General features: G+C 39.4%; 1 protein-coding gene and 1 long non-coding RNA gene across 2 annotated transcripts in view; one reads left to right on the top strand and one right to left on the bottom strand.

The window, feature by feature from the left end:
- The window catches only part of UBXN7 (UBX domain protein 7), a gene marked incomplete at its 5' end in the record, with an annotated part of 59,761 nt that extends 39,077 nt beyond the window's left edge, over window positions 1-20,684 (bottom strand). The window contains 2 exons of the mRNA XM_082700020.1: window positions 1,881-2,028; window positions 20,522-20,684. Of these exons, the coding sequence (XP_082556146.1) occupies window positions 1,881-2,028; window positions 20,522-20,684 (311 nt within the window). The remainder of the gene's footprint in view (window positions 1-1,880; window positions 2,029-20,521) is intronic.
- On the top strand, window positions 19,396-21,261 carry LOC309848782. Its single transcript, XR_014303273.1, has 4 exons — window positions 19,396-19,628; window positions 19,903-20,103; window positions 20,397-20,918; window positions 21,006-21,261. It is a non-coding gene; the product is annotated as an uncharacterized lncRNA (long non-coding RNA).
- The last annotated feature ends 270 nt before the right edge of the window (window positions 21,262-21,531 follow it).

Genomic DNA, 21,531 nt, shown 5'->3' with positions numbered 1-21,531 from the left:
TATGAAATAAAGTATGAATACTCATTTGTCAAAAAAATCCTATAATCAAATAACAACTAGATCGACTAAAAAATCTACAATTAGGCAAAGATGAAGGATTAAAAGGTAGTTTAAAATTAAGTCTATCAGTCACTGCTCACACACAAAATTTCAATAATCTGAAAGAAGAAACAATGGAACTATAAGAGGAAGCTCTATTAATCCTCTTTCATCAAAGAGAATTAGTCCATTTTCTTAAGAAAACTAAGAATTTAAAAGACATCTTTTACCTAAATAAATCTTTCCATGCTATACCTGATTTCATAAAATATATGTAATTACCTATATCTGTAACAAAAAACAAACCTTAATCTGATGAAATACATCAATTAGCGTATGGATTAAGTAGTAGTCCCTATACAGAAAAAATTGATTACTGTATGTTTGAGGGTATCCGTTCCAAGATTGCTAGCTACCCAACAAAATGAAAGAATGAATCAGAAAAAAGAACCATAAAGAGTGAAAATTATAGTTTAGGAATTAGGAGCCATTATCAAATGTTAATCAATTAGCAATACAAGTAATCTAAGTCAAATTACAATGTAATTCAGTAGGAAAAGACATTCACCTATCAAAATTATTATTATTTTTTTAAAGTAGGCTCCACATCCAACGTGGGGCTTAAATTCACGACCCTGAGATCAAGAGTTGCATGCTCTACTGACTGAGCCAGCCAGGCACCCCATATCAAAACTATCTTTAAACACAATTAAAAAAACATGTTTTATACAGTGAGAACAGTTATATTCCCCCCAAATCAGCCATGAATACCTGTTTTTTCTGTAAGCTAAATCATTTCAGATTGATTTCCATGAAAAATTGGAGCTATATTGGGGGGAATGGAACACCAAAATCTGAAATAGTAGCCAACACTGATAGGAAAAAACTTTATGAAGTATTAATAATGATCTCTAAAGTTCACTCTTCATGTGCAAACAATTAGTACTCTAGAATCTGGAACTAGATCAACGAAAGAGGCAACTATGTCTTGAATGTCATTTGGCTTTTTAAATCTATCTCTACCTTAAAAATAATATTATATATTTATATATATTATATATATATATTTATATATTATAGTATTATATTTATATACTATGTCTTTAGTCTATTCCCTTAAACAGGGAGTTTCTTTTGTTTAGTATCCCATGTTGTAAACACTCAGAGTTATAAAGGGCTGTAAGCTTTAAAGTCTTATTTAAGGATCTGTTTGATTTTGCTTCAAAAGTCAATGGTTTTCCTTAGGTAGCATTCATCTCTAGTATTTTCCAAAGACTTAGAAATTTACCCATAAGGTGTTCATTTCAAATTCTCATTGGTTATCAAATGTAAAGGGCAAAAAACCCCAAATTTGTTCACCATTTACTATCGTTCCCTACAGAGTATGGTTCCATATGTTAAAGTGCTTCCAATGATTAACCACATGTAACTATCATTAAGGTATAAAGGACCAGAATTATTTTTCAAATAATTTTTGTGGCAACTCAAAACTCTCCTGAGACAATGTAAGAAAATTTAGAATTGGGAAATCTGAGCTTTAATTGGCTTTATTGCCATATCTGCTACGAACTTACTGTGTAGCCTGGGAAAATGGCTATGCTTTTGCTTCCTCATCTGTAAAATGTAGATAATAATGTCATCCTGCAAGGTTCTTTTGAAGATTAAATAGGACATGACAGTGCTCTAGAGAACTGAAGGTATGTAAGCATAAAAATGTACACGTGACACTTTTTCAGATGCTTTCAAGTTTTTCAAAACCAGAGAATTAACCTAAATGACAAAAATGCAACTGCTCAATTTAGGCAAGGAGTAGCTCCTAATAATGAATAATAAATTCATACTCTGTGTGTGGTCTCACTGTGGAGACACTTGCTGAACTGGTACTGGGCTCTTCAGCAATTCCTCCACCATCCAAAAACATAGTGACTGCCATCTCCAGATTATTGTTGCAGGCTTCAAGCATATGTTTCCCTACACTTTCGCTTGCACCTGAAACAGCAAAAAGACAGGGAAAAAGTAAAAAAAAAAAAAAAAAAAAAAAAAAAGAAAAGACAACTTCTTACTAAAGGTTCACATTAAAATACAGAATTCCCAAGCAAATTAACAGTACCTTTTCCCTTTTAGGATAATGACTTCTTTTTAAAAACCCGTTTGTTTACTTTTTACAATGTTAGCTGATTAGTAAATACACAAAGCTAGAAAAGAAACTATCAGCATTAAAACAGTGGTCCTCCTTCATAATAAAACCAAACTAAATAAAGCATGTCTTTAAATGAACCAGCTATATATTTGTTAAAAACTGAAAAAATGATAAGGAAAAATGAAAGATTACATTCTAGAAAGTTAGAAATATTTTTTTAAAAGAATGCATTTCAGTTAGCATTTGTTTCCATTAAAAAGAAAGCATTTTTTTTAAAAACAAAGGGAGAGAAGTGAGGCGGGACATACTGTCAAAACTATAACCAAGTCAAAATCTGGAAGAAATGTCAACCTTCAGGGCCACCTGGGTGGCTCAGTCAGTTGTGTCTGACTCGATTTTGGCTCAGGTCATCATCTCAGGGTCAGGAGATGAGGCCTTCATCCAGCTCAGCGCTGGGCGTGGTGCCTGTTTAAGATTATCTCTCTTAATTAAGCTCCCTCTGCTCCCCCACCCCAACTCTCGCTTTCTCTTAAAAAAAAAAAAAGTCAATCTTCATCGTTCAGAACTGACCCTATACACATTTATTCATTTGTAAAGCCAATACAGTCATCAGATGCAATGTAAATTGGTAAAGCCCTTTACAATAGCAATTTTATAACATTTATCAAAAAGCACTCCTTCTTTTGACCTAGTAATTTGGGTTCCTAGTCAAAAATAGACATCTTTTTTTTTTTTTTTAAAGATTTTATTTATTTATTTGACAGACACAGATCACAAGTCGGCAGAGAGGCGGGCAGAGAGAGAGAGAGGGGGAAACAGGCTTACTGCTGAGCAGAGAGTCCAATGCAAGGCTCGATCCCAGGACCCTGAGATCATGACCTGAGCTGAAAGCAGAGGCTTTAACCCACTGAGCCACCCAGGTGACCCGACTTTTTTTTTTTTTTTTTTTTTAAGATTTTTTTGAGCAAGTGCATATGCGCAAGTGTGGGAGTAAGGGGCAGAGGGAGAGAATCTTCAAACAGAACTCCATGCTGAATGCAGAATCCCAGGAGGGCTTGGTACCATGACCCATGAGATCATGACTTGAGCTAAAACCAAGAGTCAGATACCTAACCAACCCAAGCACTCCAAAAGACTTATTCTTTTATCTATTCCATATCAAATACAAGCATAAATATGTCCATATACATGTCCAGTATAGTTTCAGTTAATACTGAAAAACTGGAAACATAAATGTCCAACAGTACTGGAATCTAAACTGTAGAATCTGTTTGTTGGAACATTTGTGATCATTAAAAGGCATTGCAGGTTTTCCATCTGAAATGACTTTACTTCTACCAGAATCATGTACCTTATAATTTCCTTCTAAAAGGTGTTTGTGTGTGTGTGTGTGTGTGTGTGTGTGGTCTGAAAATGTCTTATTTTGTTGTCATTCCTGAAAGACAGTTTTACTGGACATTCTATTTTCAGGCTGACAGCTATTTGCTCTCAGTACAGTAAAGACAGCATTCCAGTGTCCCCTGGCTTCTGTTGCTGCTGCTGGGAAATCAGCTGCTGTACCAGAGAAAATATTTTTATAGCAATCTGTTGTTTCTCTCTAGTTGCTTTTAAGATTTTCTCTGTCTTTGGTCTTCTGCAGTTTCATGCTAATTTGTCGTGGCTGATTTAACCATCTCCTTGGGTTTCACGGCACTTCCATCATGTAAGAATTGCTATCTTTTATCAATTCCAAAAAATTCTCAGCTGTTTCTATTTAACAATTACCATACTCCTCCATTCACACTCATTTTTTCTGGAACTCCAATTAGATAAATGTTAGAACCCTTCACTCTATCCTGCACCAGTCTGTTCTTTTTGTAGTTGTTGCTGTTTTTTAATTTCTTCACTGGGTTTTTTATTTCAGTTCATTTTTTATAACCAGAAGTTCTGTTCTTGTTTTTTTCCTAATACGCCTAGCTATGTTTCAGAGACCCTTCCTTTATACTCATATACTTTTCATTTCTTCAAACATATTGATCAAATTTATTGGAATTACTAAGACAAAACAAACTGTCTGCTGTCTGTGGGCGGTCATCCTCTCTTGTTTCTGTTGGCTCTTGTTCATGTGCCATGGTTTGTGTGCATTTCGTGATTTTTTTTTTCCTGTGATCTTATGTGCCTTGGATTTTTAATTCTGTCAATTTTTGAAGCGAGGATTTGATCGATAAATTCTGCAAGGCACCTGTGGGCACTACCAAACAAAGACCATTTTATATTTCTTTAAGATTTCATTTATTTATTTAAAAGAGAGAGAACAAGCAGTGGGGAGAGACAGAAGGAGAGAGAGAAGCAGACTCCCTGCTAAGCAGGAAGCCTGATGCAGGGCGCAATCCCAGGACCCAGAGATCATGACCTGAGCTGAAAGGTAGATGTTTAATCAAGTGAGCCACCCAGGAGCCCTAACAAAGATTTTAAATACATTTTTAATACATTCTTGACTTAAGTAATATAAGACCTCATAGAAAATGTGATGCTATAAAGACCCTTGTTATAAATTCATAAAGACCCTTGTTATAAATTCTCAGTGACTATCTCCTGCCACTCTCCAACTGCCAAGGTTGTAACAAAGTCTGTTTCATGAAAGGGAAGGAAGGGTCTCTCCTATCAGACTCTTTTCCCTAGGAAGACCACAGGCATTGTTTCCTGTTTCCTGGGCCCTATGAGGCTATCAAAGCAGAAGCTTAAAGCCATTTAATTTGGTTAGATTCCACCAGGGTAAAGACTTCCTTTAAATCTAGCTAACATCTGCATTCCCAATTTCATTTCATTTTTAGCCTCAGAGTATTCCTTACTTTCTCACCAGCCCAATGATATATTTTGAAAAAAAATTTCTAAATACACATTTCACTTAGGATTTTTCTCAGCAAGAGGGTTATTCATGATCTCTCTTGTTTACCCCCACTGTCAGAAATGGAAGTGCTGATTCCCCTCTTAATATCTTTCATTTGTCTTCTCTTTTCTATTCTTTTTTTTTTTTTTTCAGGTTTTATTTTTTTATTTGTCAGAGGAGAGAGAGCATGCATGTGCACAAGCAGGGGTAGCAACAGGCTCCCAGCTGAGCAAGGAGCCCAATGCAAGGCTCCATCCCAGGATCCTGGGGTCATGACCTAAGCCAAAGGCAGACACTTAACCAACTAAGCCACCCAGGCATCCCTCTGCTATTAGGGTTTTTTTTATTGTTGTTTTTTTAAAGATTTTATTTATTTGACAATCAGAGCGAGAGAAGGAACACAAGTAGGGGGAGTGGGATAGGGAGAAGCAGGCTTCCCACAGAGCAGGGAGCCCAATGTAGGGCTTGATCTCAGAACCCAGGGATCATGACCTGAGGCAAAAACAGACCCCTAAGGACTGAGCCTCCCGGGCGTTCCTATACTATTAGTTCTAAGGCCTTAAATGAAGCCCACAATACTTTTTACTTAGACTACTACAAAAGACTCTTAATTGATCATCATTCTATCTTTGATGTTGTTGCTGCAGCTATGCTCCAAAATACAAGTCTGATTCTCAGTCTCTCTCTCACACACACACATCCACCTAAAAGTCTTTAACAGCTTTAAAAAAAAAAAAAAATAAAGCCTTTTTAATGGCTCTCTGACACCACAGTATACAGTATAAATTCCAAAATCCTTATGATCTGGGAAGTCCTTCATGATCAGGCCTCAGCTCATCTCTCTGGTTTTCCCTCTCTTCTTACCCATCCTACACAATTCAGTATAGTCATACTGAATTACATGCTTAGAATGTCCTTATCCTCCTCATCTCCCCTTTATCTAGTTCATGCATGCTCAAGAACCACCCTGTCACTTTGTCAATCTGTGTGCTAAGCATTCTCCTCACTCCCATCCCTATGATACTCTTCTATTATATAGGTGAATATACTACCAAGTAGTAAATGGTTTACTTTCTGGCTCCAAGGAAAGAGCAGAAGCTTCTTGAACACAGGGATTGGCTTCTGTCTTGGTATCCCCAGCATGCAGCACTGTATCTGCTTGTGTATGACCAATGTCTAATAAACTGAGTTAGAGCTATCTCACAGTACTTCAGTTCACCAGTTGATCTACCATGGAAAGGAAAATTGGGCTTCAGCCAAAACAACACTTTCATATCCTTTGAATTTTATACGATGTGCATATGTTTAATCTTTTACTTTCATTTATAAAGCAATATGGTTATGCTGTGGAAATGACAAACAACAAATGGGTACTTAAGATCTATCCATGTTCTTTTTTTTTTTTTTTAAAGATTTTATTTATTTATTTGACAGAGAGAAATCACAAGTAGATAGAGAAGCAGGCAGGAGAGAGAGAGGGAAGCAGGCTCCCCGCTGAGCAGAGAGCCCGACGCGGGACTCAATCCCAGGACCCTGAGATCATGACCTGAGCCGAAGGCAGCGGCCTAACCCACTGAGCCACCCAGGCGCCCCATCTATCCATGTTCTTAAGACTGAATTTCTAGAGAGAGCATCACATATAAATTTTAAAAGTGCTCTATCTCAAATAATGTAAAGTGAAAATCACATGCTCAAAAAAAAACCTGTCAGATGATGGAGCAGATACTGCTTTGTCTGATAGCTGACAAAGACATATATCTAAGATGCCAGTGGAAAACAGTGAACAAAATTATTTCATGAGGGGTGCTTGGCTGGCTCAGTAGGTAAAGCATGTGACTCTTCACCTCAGGTCATGAGTTCAAGCCCTACGTTGTGGGCAGAGTTTACTTAAAAAAATTTTTTTTGAGGGGTGCCTGGGTGGCTCAGTGCGTTAAAGCCTCTGCCTTCAGCTCAGGTCATGATCCCAGAATCCTGGGATTGAGCCCTGCATCAGGCTATCTGCTCAGCAGGGAGGCTGCTTCCTCCTCTCTCCCTCTCTCTCTCTCTCTGCCTACTTGTGATCTCTGTGTGTCAAATGAATAAATAAAATCTTTAAAAAATAATAATCTTTTATTATTTTATTATTTTTTTTAAAGATTTTATTTATTTATTTGACACACAGAGACCACAAGTAGGCAGAGAGAGAGAGAGAGGGAGAGAGGGAAGCAGGCTCCCCGCGGAGCAGAGAGCCTGATGTGGGGCTCAATCCCAGGACCCTGAGATCATGACCTGAGCCGAAGGCAGCAGCTTAACCCACTGAGCCACCCAGGCGCCCCAAGATTATATTTTTTGAAAAAAAATTTTGTCTTGAAACACAAGTGGATAAACCATGAATACATAATATTAGGATTTAATGTTAAGTCAATTTAAAAAAAATTACAAAAAAGCATCTGATCATTTGACCTAAGTCCCTAGAAATTTGCATATTTATGTTAGTGAGAAATCTTTCTGGGAATTGGACAGAGTTGCCTTTCACATAGGATTTGCCATACATCTAGGTATACATATGGTCATTTTAGTTACACAGGCCCAGGGAGGCTTTTTCCTTTAAAAAGGCTTCATATAGGGTGCCTGGGTGGCTCAGTTGGTTAGGTAACTGCCTTCAGGTCAGGTCATGATCCCAGAGTCCCGGGATGGAATCTCGCATCCGGCTCCCAGCTCCATGGGAAGTCTGCTTCTCCCTCTGACCTTCTCCCCTCTTGTGCGCGCTCTCTCTCTCTCTCTCAAATAAGTAAATAAAAATCTTAAAAAAAAAAAAGGCTTCATATATTACTCAAATTTAAGAAATTTCCAACCCTTCTCTCTCCTTCCACTGCAAACATCCCAACAATTCCTAAGGTTTCCATGTAACTGAAACCACTTTGACCCATCGTTTTTGCTCTATGTCCATCGCTATAGTCTTCATTCAAGCTTAGGTCATGATCTCAGGGTCATGAAACTGAGCCCCAGGTTGCGTTGGGCTCCACACCCAGCGGGGAGCCTGCTTGAGATTCTCTCCCTCTCCTCTGCCCCTCCCCCTACACACCCACTCTCTCTAATACATAAATGTTTAAAAAAAAAAAAATTCCAAGGGTGCCTGGGTGGCTCAGTCAGTTAAGCATCTGCCTTCAGCTCAGGTCCCAGGGTCCTGGGATTTAGTCCTGCATCAGGGTCTCTGCTCAGCAGGGAGCCTCTTTTTCCCTCTACCTCTCCCTCTGTCAGCTGCTCCCCCTGCCTGTTATATCTCTCTGTGTCAAATAAATAAATAAAATCTTAAAAAAAAAAAAAGAAAGAAATTTCAAAACACAGACAAACGCAACTTTTTGAGGGGAAGGAGGAGTTCAAATATCCGAATAGCCAACCTTAGGTAATCTTGGGCCAACACCAGCACAAATTTGATGAACAATTTTGGGACTTACGTGCTTCCATATTATCTGTCATAAAACCTGAGGCTTTGTTTTAGTGCGTTCCTAATACCTTTACACTGTATTTCTTAAAGGCTAGTCTGAAAGTCCAATATCTATTGTATTCCACTTTAATGTACTTATCAACACAGAAATTCTGAAAGTTAAAATGTTCCTGTAGGTAGACCACTCTGGCTGCTTGTTCTAGCAGAGAGATGCATGAACTGTTACATTTGCCTCATAATGAACCCTAAAACCAGCTTCACAAGGCATCCACTAATCTTTTCAGAGAATAACATCACTGAGTTCGTATCATTTTTGGCTATCTTTCCAGGTGCTCAACACTGCACAAAAGCACCATAAAAAGCACAAAGAATATGTTGGTAGGAGAGTGAAACTCCCTCTGCCATAATGGCAACCAATGCTGGCTGTTTTCACTCCTTCTGAAATGTGTTCACAAAGAAATTAAACTTAAAAATGACCACTGCATACAAATAGGGGTTGTCATCTTCTCTACCAACTTCCAACTAACAGAACTCCAACTGACTGGGAACCCTTCAGAGAATTTGTGGGCTCTAAAGTAAAATTTAAAAAGGTATGAGAATCAGGAACTTGTAAAGCCAATCCTCAGCCAAGTTCATAGGTCAACAATATGGTCTGCTTAAAAGTCCTTTTCTAACTGCCTACATTTTTTTTTTCACTTTATTATGTTGCCTAAAATGCAACCACTGAAGAGATTTATTTAGGTTAACAAACATGCTTATTTTTATTTTTATTTTTTAATTTTTTTAGAGGTGCAGGGCAAAGGGAGAGGGGGAGAGAATCTTAAGCAAACACCGCACTGAGTGCAGAGCCAGAGGCAGGGCTTGATCTCACAATCCTGAATCACGACCTGAGCCAAAATCAGGAGTCAAGATGCCTAACCGAGCCACATAGGTGCTCCACCTTTTATTTATTTATTTATTTATTTATTTATTTATTTATTTCCTCATTAGATGTTGAGCTACTCCCTAAAGCCCCGTAAATTGAGGAAAAAAAATAAGAGATTAAGGGAGTTCGGTCAGGAAGAAAGAGATATGAGTAGCTTTAGTACCCAGGTGCCTTTTGGAGGAGAGCTAAGGAAGGCCTAAAAGAAGTGCTGCACTGGGGTGGGAGGTATCTTAGGGCATGAAAAAGAGACTGGGTACCTGAGGATAGAGACACCAAACAGCTGGAATGAAGATATCAAATTTTTCCTCTGGCCAGTCCTATACACTGTAAGGAAGAAAAAACATTCTTCACGTTCCCTTCAGTTCCCAAGCTAGGGAGTATAGTATAGATATTAAAAGCATGGATACTACACAAATAAACCTGAGTTTGACTCCTAGTCAAGTTGTGTGACTTTGATCTTATTACTGATTTCTCTAGCTCTCAGTTTCTTCAGTTACAAAATGAGAATATTACCAACTTCATGAAGTACTTGTGCAGATTAAGAAAACTCACATTAAAGAACCTAGAAAATAGGCAGGCAGAGTAAGACATCTCAGTTTTCTTTCCTTCACTCATCTGATACTATGAACATGTCCTTCGCTCATGTTAAATACTCATTCTGGTTTATTTTTGTATAGCAGGAATATAACAAAAAATATCACTCCAGAAAAAAAAAAAAAAAAGAAGGCTATAAAGAATGAAACAATAACAACAGAGATCTGCTTTAAAGAAATGTATAACTAAGCAGCATTCCAGTGACTGAAAAGCATCAGAAGGTGTTGTGGTGGCAGTGGAAAATTTAATAAAAGTGTAAGTAAGTATTCCAAAATTTCCTAGAACTAGAGGTTTATTGAACTATAGATTAAAATAGAATTTATGAAAAGGGATTCTACAGGGAGTGACTTTAAGACACAAAAATAAAGCTATTAATAAAGGAAATAATAACTGTGATATTTTGGGGGCAGATGGTGTCAATACTCGAGGCCCAGAATTGTCATCCTATTTATAATCCTTATTTAGCTATTTAACACTAGAATCTAAGCTGTAGGCAGCGTATCCCAGAGACAGCCCCATCATACCTCTGTTGACAATGTGACCGGATAACTTGCATCACTGGCACTTGCCAGGAAACTGACCTCTAAGAGTGTTCAAAAAGAAAGAGCAGGATGCCTGGGTGGCTCAGTGGGTCAAACAAACCTCTGCCTTCGACTCAGGTCATGACCTCAGTGTCCTGGGATTGAGCCCCACATCAGGCTCTCTGATCAGCAGAGAGCCTGCTTCCCCTTCTCTCTCTGCCTGCCTTTCTGCCTATTTGTGCTCTGTCAAATAAATAAATAAAATCTTAAAAAAAAAAAAAAAGAAAGAAAGAAAGAAAGAGGGGTCTCTACCTATGAATATTTTTTTAAAAGGAAGCACATGCTAAATCCTGGCAACTCAAGAAGGCAGTATTTGAGAGGGGCCCAAGAAACAAAGTACACCATTCACTTTCTTAAATAAAGCCAAATTATCTGAGTCATCTTGCTTGTATAATCATTCTTAATGTATCGGTTGTATCACTTAGTGCATCATTTTAGAAACATAAGACAATGGAGAGATAATTAAAGGTTCCAGTGGTTCTTAATGTTGGGAAGTAGCAGAGCATTTAGTAATGTGAGAGACCATTTTTGGTGTTTCATGATTGGGGACTGGGGGAGCATGGCTGGCGTTTAGTGGAGAGAAGCCAGGGATGCCATAAGACTTTGAAAAATGCCTCCTCTTCCCCCAAAGACTGCTCACACCTTCATTTCAGACTTATGACCTCCCAGAACTGTGAGAGAATAAATGTGTGTAAAGCCATGCAGTTTGTGGTAATCTGTTTCAGTAGCCAAAGGAAATATATACAAGCGCTAATTCTTCTGAAATGGATGGAAGGGTCCTACACAACAAAAACAACTGTCCAAACCAAAATGCCAATTACACTCCCACTGAACTAAATAGGAATATGAAGTGAAGGTTAACTGAGAAGGCAGAGAAAAAGTGTAAAGAGCTAAATGGTATAGGGGAAAGGAACAGTGATCAACAAGTTTAATCAAGTTGCAAGTCTTACCTATATATTCAGAGGTAACAACTATTTCTGATAGGTCAGCTATAGAAAATTTGAACTTCTACCTTATTATACTCAGAATAAAAAACATATCTTTTTTAATGGGGGAGGGACTAATAACACAAGTTTGCAGATTTAAACTATCTGTGCACTTGTTTAAATAGGCTTATTTTGAGGTCTCAATATTATAGGCAGCAACAGGATAGCTTAATCTAACCCTGCATCTTACTGTGTTCAGGTCGGTCTAACAAAAATACCTTTGACTGGGTGGCTTAAACAACAAATACTTCTTTCTCACAGCTCTGGAGGCTGGGAAGTCCAAGATAAAGGCTCCAGCAGACTTGGTATGTGGTACAGGCCTGCTTCTTGTTTCAAAGACAGCTGTCTTGGGGTGCCTTGCTGGCTCAGTCAGTAGAGCATGCAACTCTTGATCTTGGGGTTGGGAGTTCGAGCCCTACACTGGATGTAAAGATTACTTAAGAAAATAAAAAATTTTGAGGTGCCTGCATGACTCAGTTGGTTAAACAACTGCCTTCAGTTCAGGTCATGACCCTAGAATCCCAGGATCTAGTCCCACATCAGGCCCCCTGCTCAACAGGGAGTCTGCTTCTCCCTCCGACCCTCCCCCTTTTCATGCTCTCTTTCTCTCTCATTCTCTCTCAAATAAAGAAAATATTTAAAAAAAAAAAAAAGGAAAGAAAGAAAAAATTCTTTTTCAAGTATATTAAAAAAAGACAGTTGTCTTCTTACTGTGTCCTCACAGAAGGGGGATGAGAAGTCCCTGGGGTCTGTTTTTTAAGGATACTAGTCCCATTCTTAAGAGCTCCATTCTTATGACCTAATCATTTCCCAAAGGCACCCACCTCCTGATACTACCACACTGAAGGTTTAGGATCTCAACATATAAAATTGGAGGAGGGAGGCACACAAAAATTCAATCCATAATCTATGGCAGGAGCTCCACTTTACTATTTCTCACTACATGAACCCTATTTACCCCTTATCTTTTTCTTCTTCCATCTGTTTTAAGCCTGCTAATGGCACCGAAGTGCATTATTTAACCCAGCCTGTGGTATACAATTTACCAGTAGCCATTTCATTGCTACTGCCTCTTAGTTCACTCTCTCTCCATTAATGACTTGATAAAGGAAATAGCCCAAAACCTGTAATGTAGCCCACATCTCCACCACAGCTGGAAGAAAGAAATCAAGAGACCTTCCAAACTACAGTAGTTCCTTATGCCTATTCTTTATATCACTTTCAAGCGCCAAAAAAATCAGTCTCTCCACTACTTTCAAGGAACCAAAGTAGAGAAGTCAGAGAGAGAGAGAGAGAAAAGAAGAAAAGAAAAAGAGAAGAATCCCTCTACAGAGCCCTTATTATCCCAGAAGGATATAAAATAGAAAAAATTAGTCTCTCCACTACTTTCAAGGAACCAAAGTAGAGAAGTCAGAAAGAGAGAAAAGAATCCCACTATATAGTCCTTATTATTCCAGAAGGATAGAGAACAGAAATGATAAAGACACAAAAGAGACTGCTTTTTAGTTCTACTTTTCTCCCAGAAATGATAACAAAGTAAGCCAGACTGTCCACCTAGAAAACAGGAGTGAGTGATAGTTGCAAGAAGTAGAGTAAAACTTAACCTCATCAGTCTCCCATCCTGATTAAGTTTTTAAGCATTCAGGAATTGAAAACACTAAAAAAAAAAAAAAGAAAAAAAAAAAAGAAAAGAAATCCAACCTTACACTGAGAAAACTAAATTTAGGAAATATAAGAGAAATGAAATGACTGAGTTAGGGGTGAAATGACTGAGTTAGGGGACAGATCAACAAAGCTAATTTTTTGTTGGATCAACAAAAGGAAACTATAGTGAGGGTAGTAGTAATATGATGAAAAATGCACAGGCCTTGGAGTAGACACCAGAAATCTAGTCCCTGTTCGGCCATTACCTAAGACTGTGCTACCCAAAGTGTGATCCTCAGACCAGCTATCTCTAGTCCATGACAAGATTAAACAGAAATTCCAGTGTAAGCATTTAGAAACTTTTATAATGATAGAGTAATTTTATGTCTGTAGAATCTAATAATTAAAAGTTCAGGCTTGAAAGATTTATGGATGGCAAATTATCATATGAAAAAACTCCCAATATCATTAGTCACTAGGGAAATGCAAATTAAAACTACAATACTATACCATTACACACCTATTAAAATGACTTCAAAAAATTAAAAATACCAAATGAAGAAAAAAAATACAATAAAAATAAAACAATAATAAAAAAAATAAAAGTATCAAATGGGCAACTGAACTCTCATACACTGATGATGGCAATGGTATTTGTGACCCTGGAAAACAGTTTGGCAATTTCTTAAAGTTACATACCTAGCATATAATCCAATTATACCACTCTAGATATTTATCCAAGGGAAATGAAAACTTACATTCACACCAATCGTATGCTAATGTTTTTAGCAGCTTTATTTATAATCTCCCAAACTGAAAACAGCGCAATTATCCATTCACTTAATAAATGGATAAACAAATTGTAGCATATCCATTCAATAGTATACTATTCACCAATAAAAAGGAAGGAACTAGTCATACCACAACAATATGAATGAATCTCAAATGCAATATGCTAAGTGAAAGAAGCCAGACTCAAAAGGCTACATACTGTGATTCCATTTATACGACATTCTGGAAAAGAAAAACAATAGACAAAAAGATTAGGCTATAGATGGGGGGAGGGACTAACTACAAAGGGGCAGGAGGAATTTTCTGAGGATGACAGAACTATTTTGCAACCTCACTGTGGTTACAGAATTGTACACATTTATCATGCTCAATACACAATAAAAAGGGCAGATTTTACTATATGCAAATTATACCTTAATTTTTAAAAGTATTTGGGTTTATCTTTTGGGTTTTTTTTTTTTTTCATTTTTCAAGCAATTAATTTTTATTGTATTTTATACAAGTACTGGTCCATGAAGACTGAAAATTTAAAAAAAAAAAAAAAAAAGGTGGACCTTCACTCCAAAAAAGTTTGATGAGCACGGTCCTGGACATATAACCCTAAGTCACTTTACATCTCATTTTATTAACTTAGAAATTGATCTAGATGGTTTTTAAGATATCTTCCACCAGGGTGAGTCTGGGCCACCCAGTCAGTTGAGAGTGATCTCAGGGTTGTGAGATCCAGCTTGATATATGGCTCTTCGCTAGTTATGGAGCCTGCTTAAGATTCTCTCTCTCCCTCTTCCACTGCCCCTCCCACCCTCTTAAAAAATCTATAAATATTCAATGATTTCTGGTTTCAGGTGCCTGCACAATATCTGACTTACTGCCAAACTCCTGATGTTGGAAGTACCATTACATTCTCCTAGCCTTCCTCCGAGATGTTTGGTTTCTTTATACTTTCTTCTTTGCGCTGTGTCAGATGTTAGTGTTCCTTCAGCTTTGTGTCCTGGAGCCTACTGTTTTCTCACAGTACACTCTCTCCTACAAGATGCTATTCACATTTACAGCTCAAAAGCCATCACTATAACTCCTCAGATATCACTCTTTCTAGACCCAGTCCTCTGCTTATTGAAGAGTCCACTTGAAGTCTCAGAGGCAGCAACTTATCTGAAACTGAACTAACCATCTTCTTCCCAAACCTGTTCTACTATTCCACAACCTTCACAAATAGCCCCATTACATACCTAGATGTCCAAAACAGAATCTGAGGCTTCATTCTGACTCCTCTGACTTCTTCCTGTAGCTTTGTTCCCTTATTTTCCACTTTTCTGCCACAAACTTAATTCAGTAAGGACACCAGTGTTTTTCTTGCATTAAAGCAACAGCCTTCGGGACACCTGGATGGCTCAGTTGGTTAAGCGGCTGCCTTCGGCTTAGATCATGATCCCAGCATCCTGGGATCGAGTCCCACATCAGGCTCCTTGCTCGGCAGGGAGCCTGCTTCTCCCTCTGCCTCTCTGCCTGCCTGTGTTCACGCTCGTGCACGCGCTCTCTCTCTGACAAATAAATAAATAAAATCTTCAAAAAAAAAAAAAAAAGTAAAAGCAACAACCTTTTACTGATCTTGATACCTACCTGTTTTCCAGTATAGCTAAGCAGCTCTTTTAAAAAATCTAAATCTGGTTATGTTACTCCCCCAATTAAATTTTTCATTGACTCCACACTATACTCAGAATAAAGCCAAGATTTAACATGGGTTGCAAAGCCCTTCCTAATCTGGCACCCACCCACTTATATCTTCAGCTTAATTTACTGCATGTCCCATTAGCTATGCCCTATTCATTCAGAATGATCAACTCCCCAAATCGACTGTCTCTTCTTTCTGGTTTCTGTATGTGTGTATATCTGTCCTTCTCTCCTCCAGACCTTTGTACATGTTCCTTCTGTCAGAAACACCTCTCCTCTTTTTTCTTTGTTTCTTTTATTTAAGTTCATTAGCCATCTCCTTTAAGTTTTAGCTAAGAAATTATTTCTTCTTGGAAACCTTTACCTCCATCTTTTGTGCTCCCATAATAGCTACCTACCATTCTCCCATTGTATTATAATACCTATTTATATGTCTGTATTCCCATTAACCTTAATGCTTTTTGGTTAAAGCACCTTGTCTTAACAGACACCTTGTACTTGCCCATAGTAGTATTCCCAGGACCTGAACCATACCAGGTACACAGTAGTCTATCAATGCTGAATTTATTGGTACTCCACATCAGGCTCAGTGGGGAGCCTGCTTCTCCCTTTGCCTGCTCTGCCTGTTGCTCCCCTGCTTGCGTGCACTCTCTCTCTCTCTGACAAATAAATAAATAAAATCTTAAAAAAAAAAAATCTGATAGGGCTTTTGAAAGCAGTCAACAGTCATTCAAACCCAAGTATGATGAATATCAAGGGAGATCAAACTGAATAATACCATAAAATGTAGTAGACCATAAAGTAACAGGACTGGTTTTCTATACAACTTCAAATGACTCTAATATCAATCGTAAAGGTATACAGTTTCTCAATCTGAATATTACAAAGACTAACTTCTCCTGGCTACTTGCTTATCAGAGTTTGATCACAGAAAAAATATTTATGATGTAATAGTAACTGAAAATCTTTGAATTCTAAATTATGTATACTATGATCCACAATGTAAAAATAAGAAAAAATAATAATAAAAATAAAAGTAAGTATGGGACGTCTCAGTGGTTCAATGGGTTAAGCGTCTGTTTTTTGCTCAGGTCACAATCCGAGGATCCAGAATTGAGTCCCACACCAGGCTCCTTATTCAGCAAGGAGCCTGCTTCTCCCTCTGCCTGCTACTCCACCCGCTTGTGTTCACTCTCTTTCTGACAAATAAATAAAATCTTCAAAAAATAAAAACAAAAGTATGCAAACAAGAATCGGAAGATAATATATAAAATAAATAATATTGCTGTTGTGAGGGGCGCCTGGGTGGTTCAGTTAGTTGGGCTTCTGCCTTCAGCTCAGGTCGTGATACGGGGTCCTAGGATGCAGCTGGCATCAGGCTCCCTGCTTGGCAGGGAATCTGCTTCTCCCTCTCCTTCTGCCTGCCACTCCCCCTGCTTATGCTCTCTCTATCAAATAAATAAAATCTTAAAAAAATATACTGTTGGGCGCCTGGGTGGCTCAGTGGGTTAAGCCCCTGCCTTCGGCTCAGGTCATGATCTCAGGGTCCTGGGATCGAGTCCCGCATCGGGCTCTCTGCTCGGCAGGGAGCCTGCTTCCCTCTCTCTCTCTCTCTGCCTGCCTCTCTGCCTACTTGTGATCTCTCTCTGTCAAATAAATAAATAAAATCTTTGAAAAAAAAATATATTGTTGTTATGAAAGATTAGTTTTGGGGCGCCTGGGTGGCTCAGAGGGTTAAAGCCTCTGCCTTCAGCTCAAGTCATGATCCCAGGGTCCTGGGATCGAGCCCCACATCGGACTCTCTGCTCTGCGGGGAGCCTGCTTCCTCCTCTCTCTCTCTGTCTCTGCCTACCTCTCTGCCTACTTGTGATCTCTGTCTGTCAAATAAATAAATAAAATCTTTAAAAAGAAAAAAAAAAAAAAAGAAAGAAAGATTAGTTTTTACTTTTTTCAAAATCATTTCATGTTGTGATTTTTGTACGTGTGTGATTTAAGTTGTTTTTTTTTTAAATCAGAGTCAGGGTGCCTGGCTGGCTCAGTCAGTAAAGCGTACGACTTTTAATCTCAGGGTTTCAAGTTCAAGCCTCACATTGGGCATGGAGCCTACTTAAAAATAAATAAATAAAAATAGGGGCACCTGGGTGGCTCAGTCCATTAAGGGTCTGCTTTGGCGCCACTCATATCTCAGGATCCTGGGATGGAGCCCTGCTCCCGGGAGTCTGATTCTCCCTCTCCCTCTGACCCTCCTCTCTGCTTGTGTTTGTACACGTATGCTCTCTCTCAAAAAATAAAAATCTTTATATAAATAAAAATAAAATTTAAAAAAATCAGTCATTACACCTAAAGCTAATACAATATTGTCTTAACTATACTCAAGTAAAAATAAGAAAAAAATCCATCATTACTTAATACTCACACATCATATAGAGAAATCTGTTCTATTTAATGAGAAATAAGACTTAAAATTCTTTCAATTTTCTGTTCTATTTTTAAATGCCACAGAAAAGGTAAGGCTTACATTTTTTAAAATGCATTGCTTTCACCATAATGTTGAGCTTCCAGAGAAAGTAAAATCTTTTTGAAAGCACAGCAAAAGCTCTTAAGGTCAATTTAATTCAGTCAACAATGAATAAATATCAAATGCCCTTTTATCATAAAAACTACAATTTAATACATGTGGACAGAACCCCTAACTTTTTTAAAATATGTGAAAAAGACTAAAAGAGTTAATCATGTGTTTCTAACAATCACTGTTTTGTTAAAAAAAAAATCTCCGAATTTATTATTTTTTTTTAATTTAAGTAATCTCTACACCCAGTATGGGACTCGAACTCATGACCCCGAGCTCAAGGGTCGCATGCTCTTGTGACTGAGCCTTCCAGGAGCCCCAGAATCCCCAGAATTATTAGTAGAAATTCATAATACATTAAGAACAATCTAAGGTATTTTCCCTTTTGCAGACTTCCAGATACCATTGTCTACTAAGGGTCTCCAACCTGATTCAGGAACAGAAAGGCCTGTGGCCAGGAAACAAGCCATGTAAGTTAGCAGACAGAAACAGAATTTAAAGCAAGTGAGACGTTTTATCTCACACTTTGGGTTTTGTTCATATCTAACAAAAATGCTGAATTAGAAAAAATAATGTGAGGTTCTGAGTTCCCGAAGGGGTGGTCGTTAGCATAAAAACGGTCTGAGATCCTGAAGTGGAGGTGATTAACATAAAAAACTGAAATTAAATAGGTGGCATCTTAAACCAACTCTAGAAAAATCTAAAAATTAATAATTCCTTCTACATCTGATTCACTACAAAGATTTTTCTATAAAAAGGTAATGCTGCCAATATTAACTTATATACACAATAATTTTCTAATTTTCCCAATAACAGCAATCTGCTTAGACACTGGGAAATGCATTACATCCTTAACAGTCATCACAAAAATTTTAATATATTAAGAAAAGTTGATCATTTCATTCCTCATCCCAATTTTACTGCAATTTTACTTTGCCAATTTTGACGTGATGTTTCATGCCCAGCATCTAGATAACGCATCAAACGTCTAGTTGTCATTGCAGAGCAAAAGATAAAACTAGCTTTAAATTATAAAACATCAACGCGCATACAACTGTCTGGGTAGAACAATATAAAATTTTACTTAATCAGATCTTACATGTCAAACTCTAGGTACAGTAACAGTAGAAACATTCTCTGCACCTAAAAAATAACAAGATTAAGTATAGATCTACTCAGGGAACTAACATTCTAACCTCCTTCCAAAATGACAAACTAGAACGGCAAAATTACACTCAGGCACATGGAGTACTCTTCTCTCAAATCACTCCACAGAGAACTTCATCATTTGCTCCGCCCTCTAATAACTCATGCAAAAAAAGTTCAGCACCATCAGAGAGAAACAAGGCATAGAGAATTCATAGAATGGCTTAGGGCCTTTCCTCCAGGCGGTAAGAGGATCTCCGTGTGCCCTTTTCAGGGGTCCAAAGGGAAAGAATAACCGAGGATTTGGGGGATGCTGACACCCCAAAACTGACTTTCTCTCAAAGAAGTTTCTGCCGCCATCCCTATTTAATCAGCGGGAGGCTCCGGCGCCATCGTCCCAGTCTTTATGATTTTATTATGGGGAGGTGGGAAACGCCACCCAGGATTCCTCCAGGCCTTCCCTATTAAGGTTGGGGGGGGGGTCCCCCTCATTCTTCTCTTAAAACCTCTGTCTTAAAGGTACTCCTCAGCAACCCCCCTTCTAGCGGCCTATCCCCCAGGATCGGTAAAGGCACTGCCGAACCCACCAGTCTCGCCGTTAAGGCGGGAGGGCCCGAGCACGCCAGGGCCACGGCGATGGCTCTGAGGGGCCCAGAAAGGGGAAGGGCAGGCCAGGGACTGGGGGAGAATGACCTGGCCGAGGAAGAATGGAAAAAGGAGGTAAGAGATGCACTGCACCCCAGAGCTGCACAGAGAAGAGAAGGTGATGAAGGAGGAGGAGGGCGGTGGCCCGGGTGCGGCCCCCCACCTCTCCCGCCCCCAGGTCCCCGGGCCGGCGGGGGCGGATGAGATCGGCCCATTCCCCGGGTCTCGACTGACAAGGGGGGCATTGGGGGTAGTGGGGGTGTCTCCCTCCACACTGTGAGGAGGCCGAGAACGAGGTATGGGGTGCGCGGGGGGGCTGTCTCCCGCCTGAACCCGGAGACCCGACGCCGTCGTCGCCTCTTCCTCAGAAGGGAGGACGGGAGCTGTGGGTAAAGCCCGAGGGAGAAATGCATGAAGGTAAGGGGAAGCCCGGGACGGAACGGCCGTCCGCTCCAGACCCCACTCTCCACCTTCCGGTAACCGCGTCTCTTACCGGTGATGGCGGTGAACTGCTGAATTAACCCCTTCAGCGCCGACGACGCCGCGGAGCCCCCGTGGGCAGCCATCTTACCGCCGCCGCCGCTGCCGCCGAACAACAACACAGACACACACGGACCGCCCTCCCCCACCTCGCCGCGCGGTTTGCGCATGCTCATTGACCGCCCCCAAGCTCCGCCCCACCCGCCCCGCCCCCCTCGCGGCGGTCGGCGCAGGCGCACTTCTAGACCGGTCCGGGAGCGCTCTCTGCTTTCCCGGTTGGTGGGCTGCCCGGTTGCTGCCTCCTGGCAGCATCCTTTACAACCTTTGGTTCCTCCTATTCAAGCTCCAAGGCCAGTCTCACAGGCGCGGTATCTGTTCCTGGTTTCCGCAATAAACTTCGGGCTCGGCAGGTAATAGGTTCTTTGCGTTTCAACTTCACAAGTTTTATTGACAGACCCAACTGCCGATGACAGTTTTTCCTTCTTTTTTTTTTGCAGCTCCATGGTCCTCTGCTAGGTTTTTTGCAGCTCCTATCAAAATACAAATCCTACACTCATCGCACTGAAGCGTCTTTCGCACCTGCTCTCCAACCCCTAAACTAATTGCCTAGCTAACCAGTGCGACGACCCATCCAACAAAAGTAAAATACAGAACCCTTCGTGCCAATAAAGCACTGGGTGCAGAGTCTGACATACAGCAGATTTAAATAAATGATTGTCCAGTCCACTTTCCTTCAATAAATTTGTCAACCCATGTCTCCCTTCAAGGTCTCACTTCGTTTCCTCACCTATAAAACGAGGAGGTGTCATTTAGGTAAAAATAAAAATGTTTTTGTATATACAGTGTGTATATATATACATATATAGAGAGAGAGAGAGAGCGGGCACTGGAAAGTTGTACTCAAAAGGATACTGATGACCCCTAGAGAGGGAAGCAATAAAGGGGATGGAAAAGGGGGACTTTGAGTGTTTTTAACCCTTTATTTTTTAAAAAAGATTTATTTATTTTAGAGAGAGCGTTTGC

The sequence above is a fragment of the Mustela nivalis genome (genome assembly GCF_964662115.1).
Source record: "Mustela nivalis genome assembly, chromosome: 1".
NCBI lineage: Eukaryota > Metazoa > Chordata > Mammalia > Carnivora > Mustelidae > Mustela > Mustela nivalis.
This window is presented reverse-complemented; position numbering and strand designations above follow the sequence as displayed.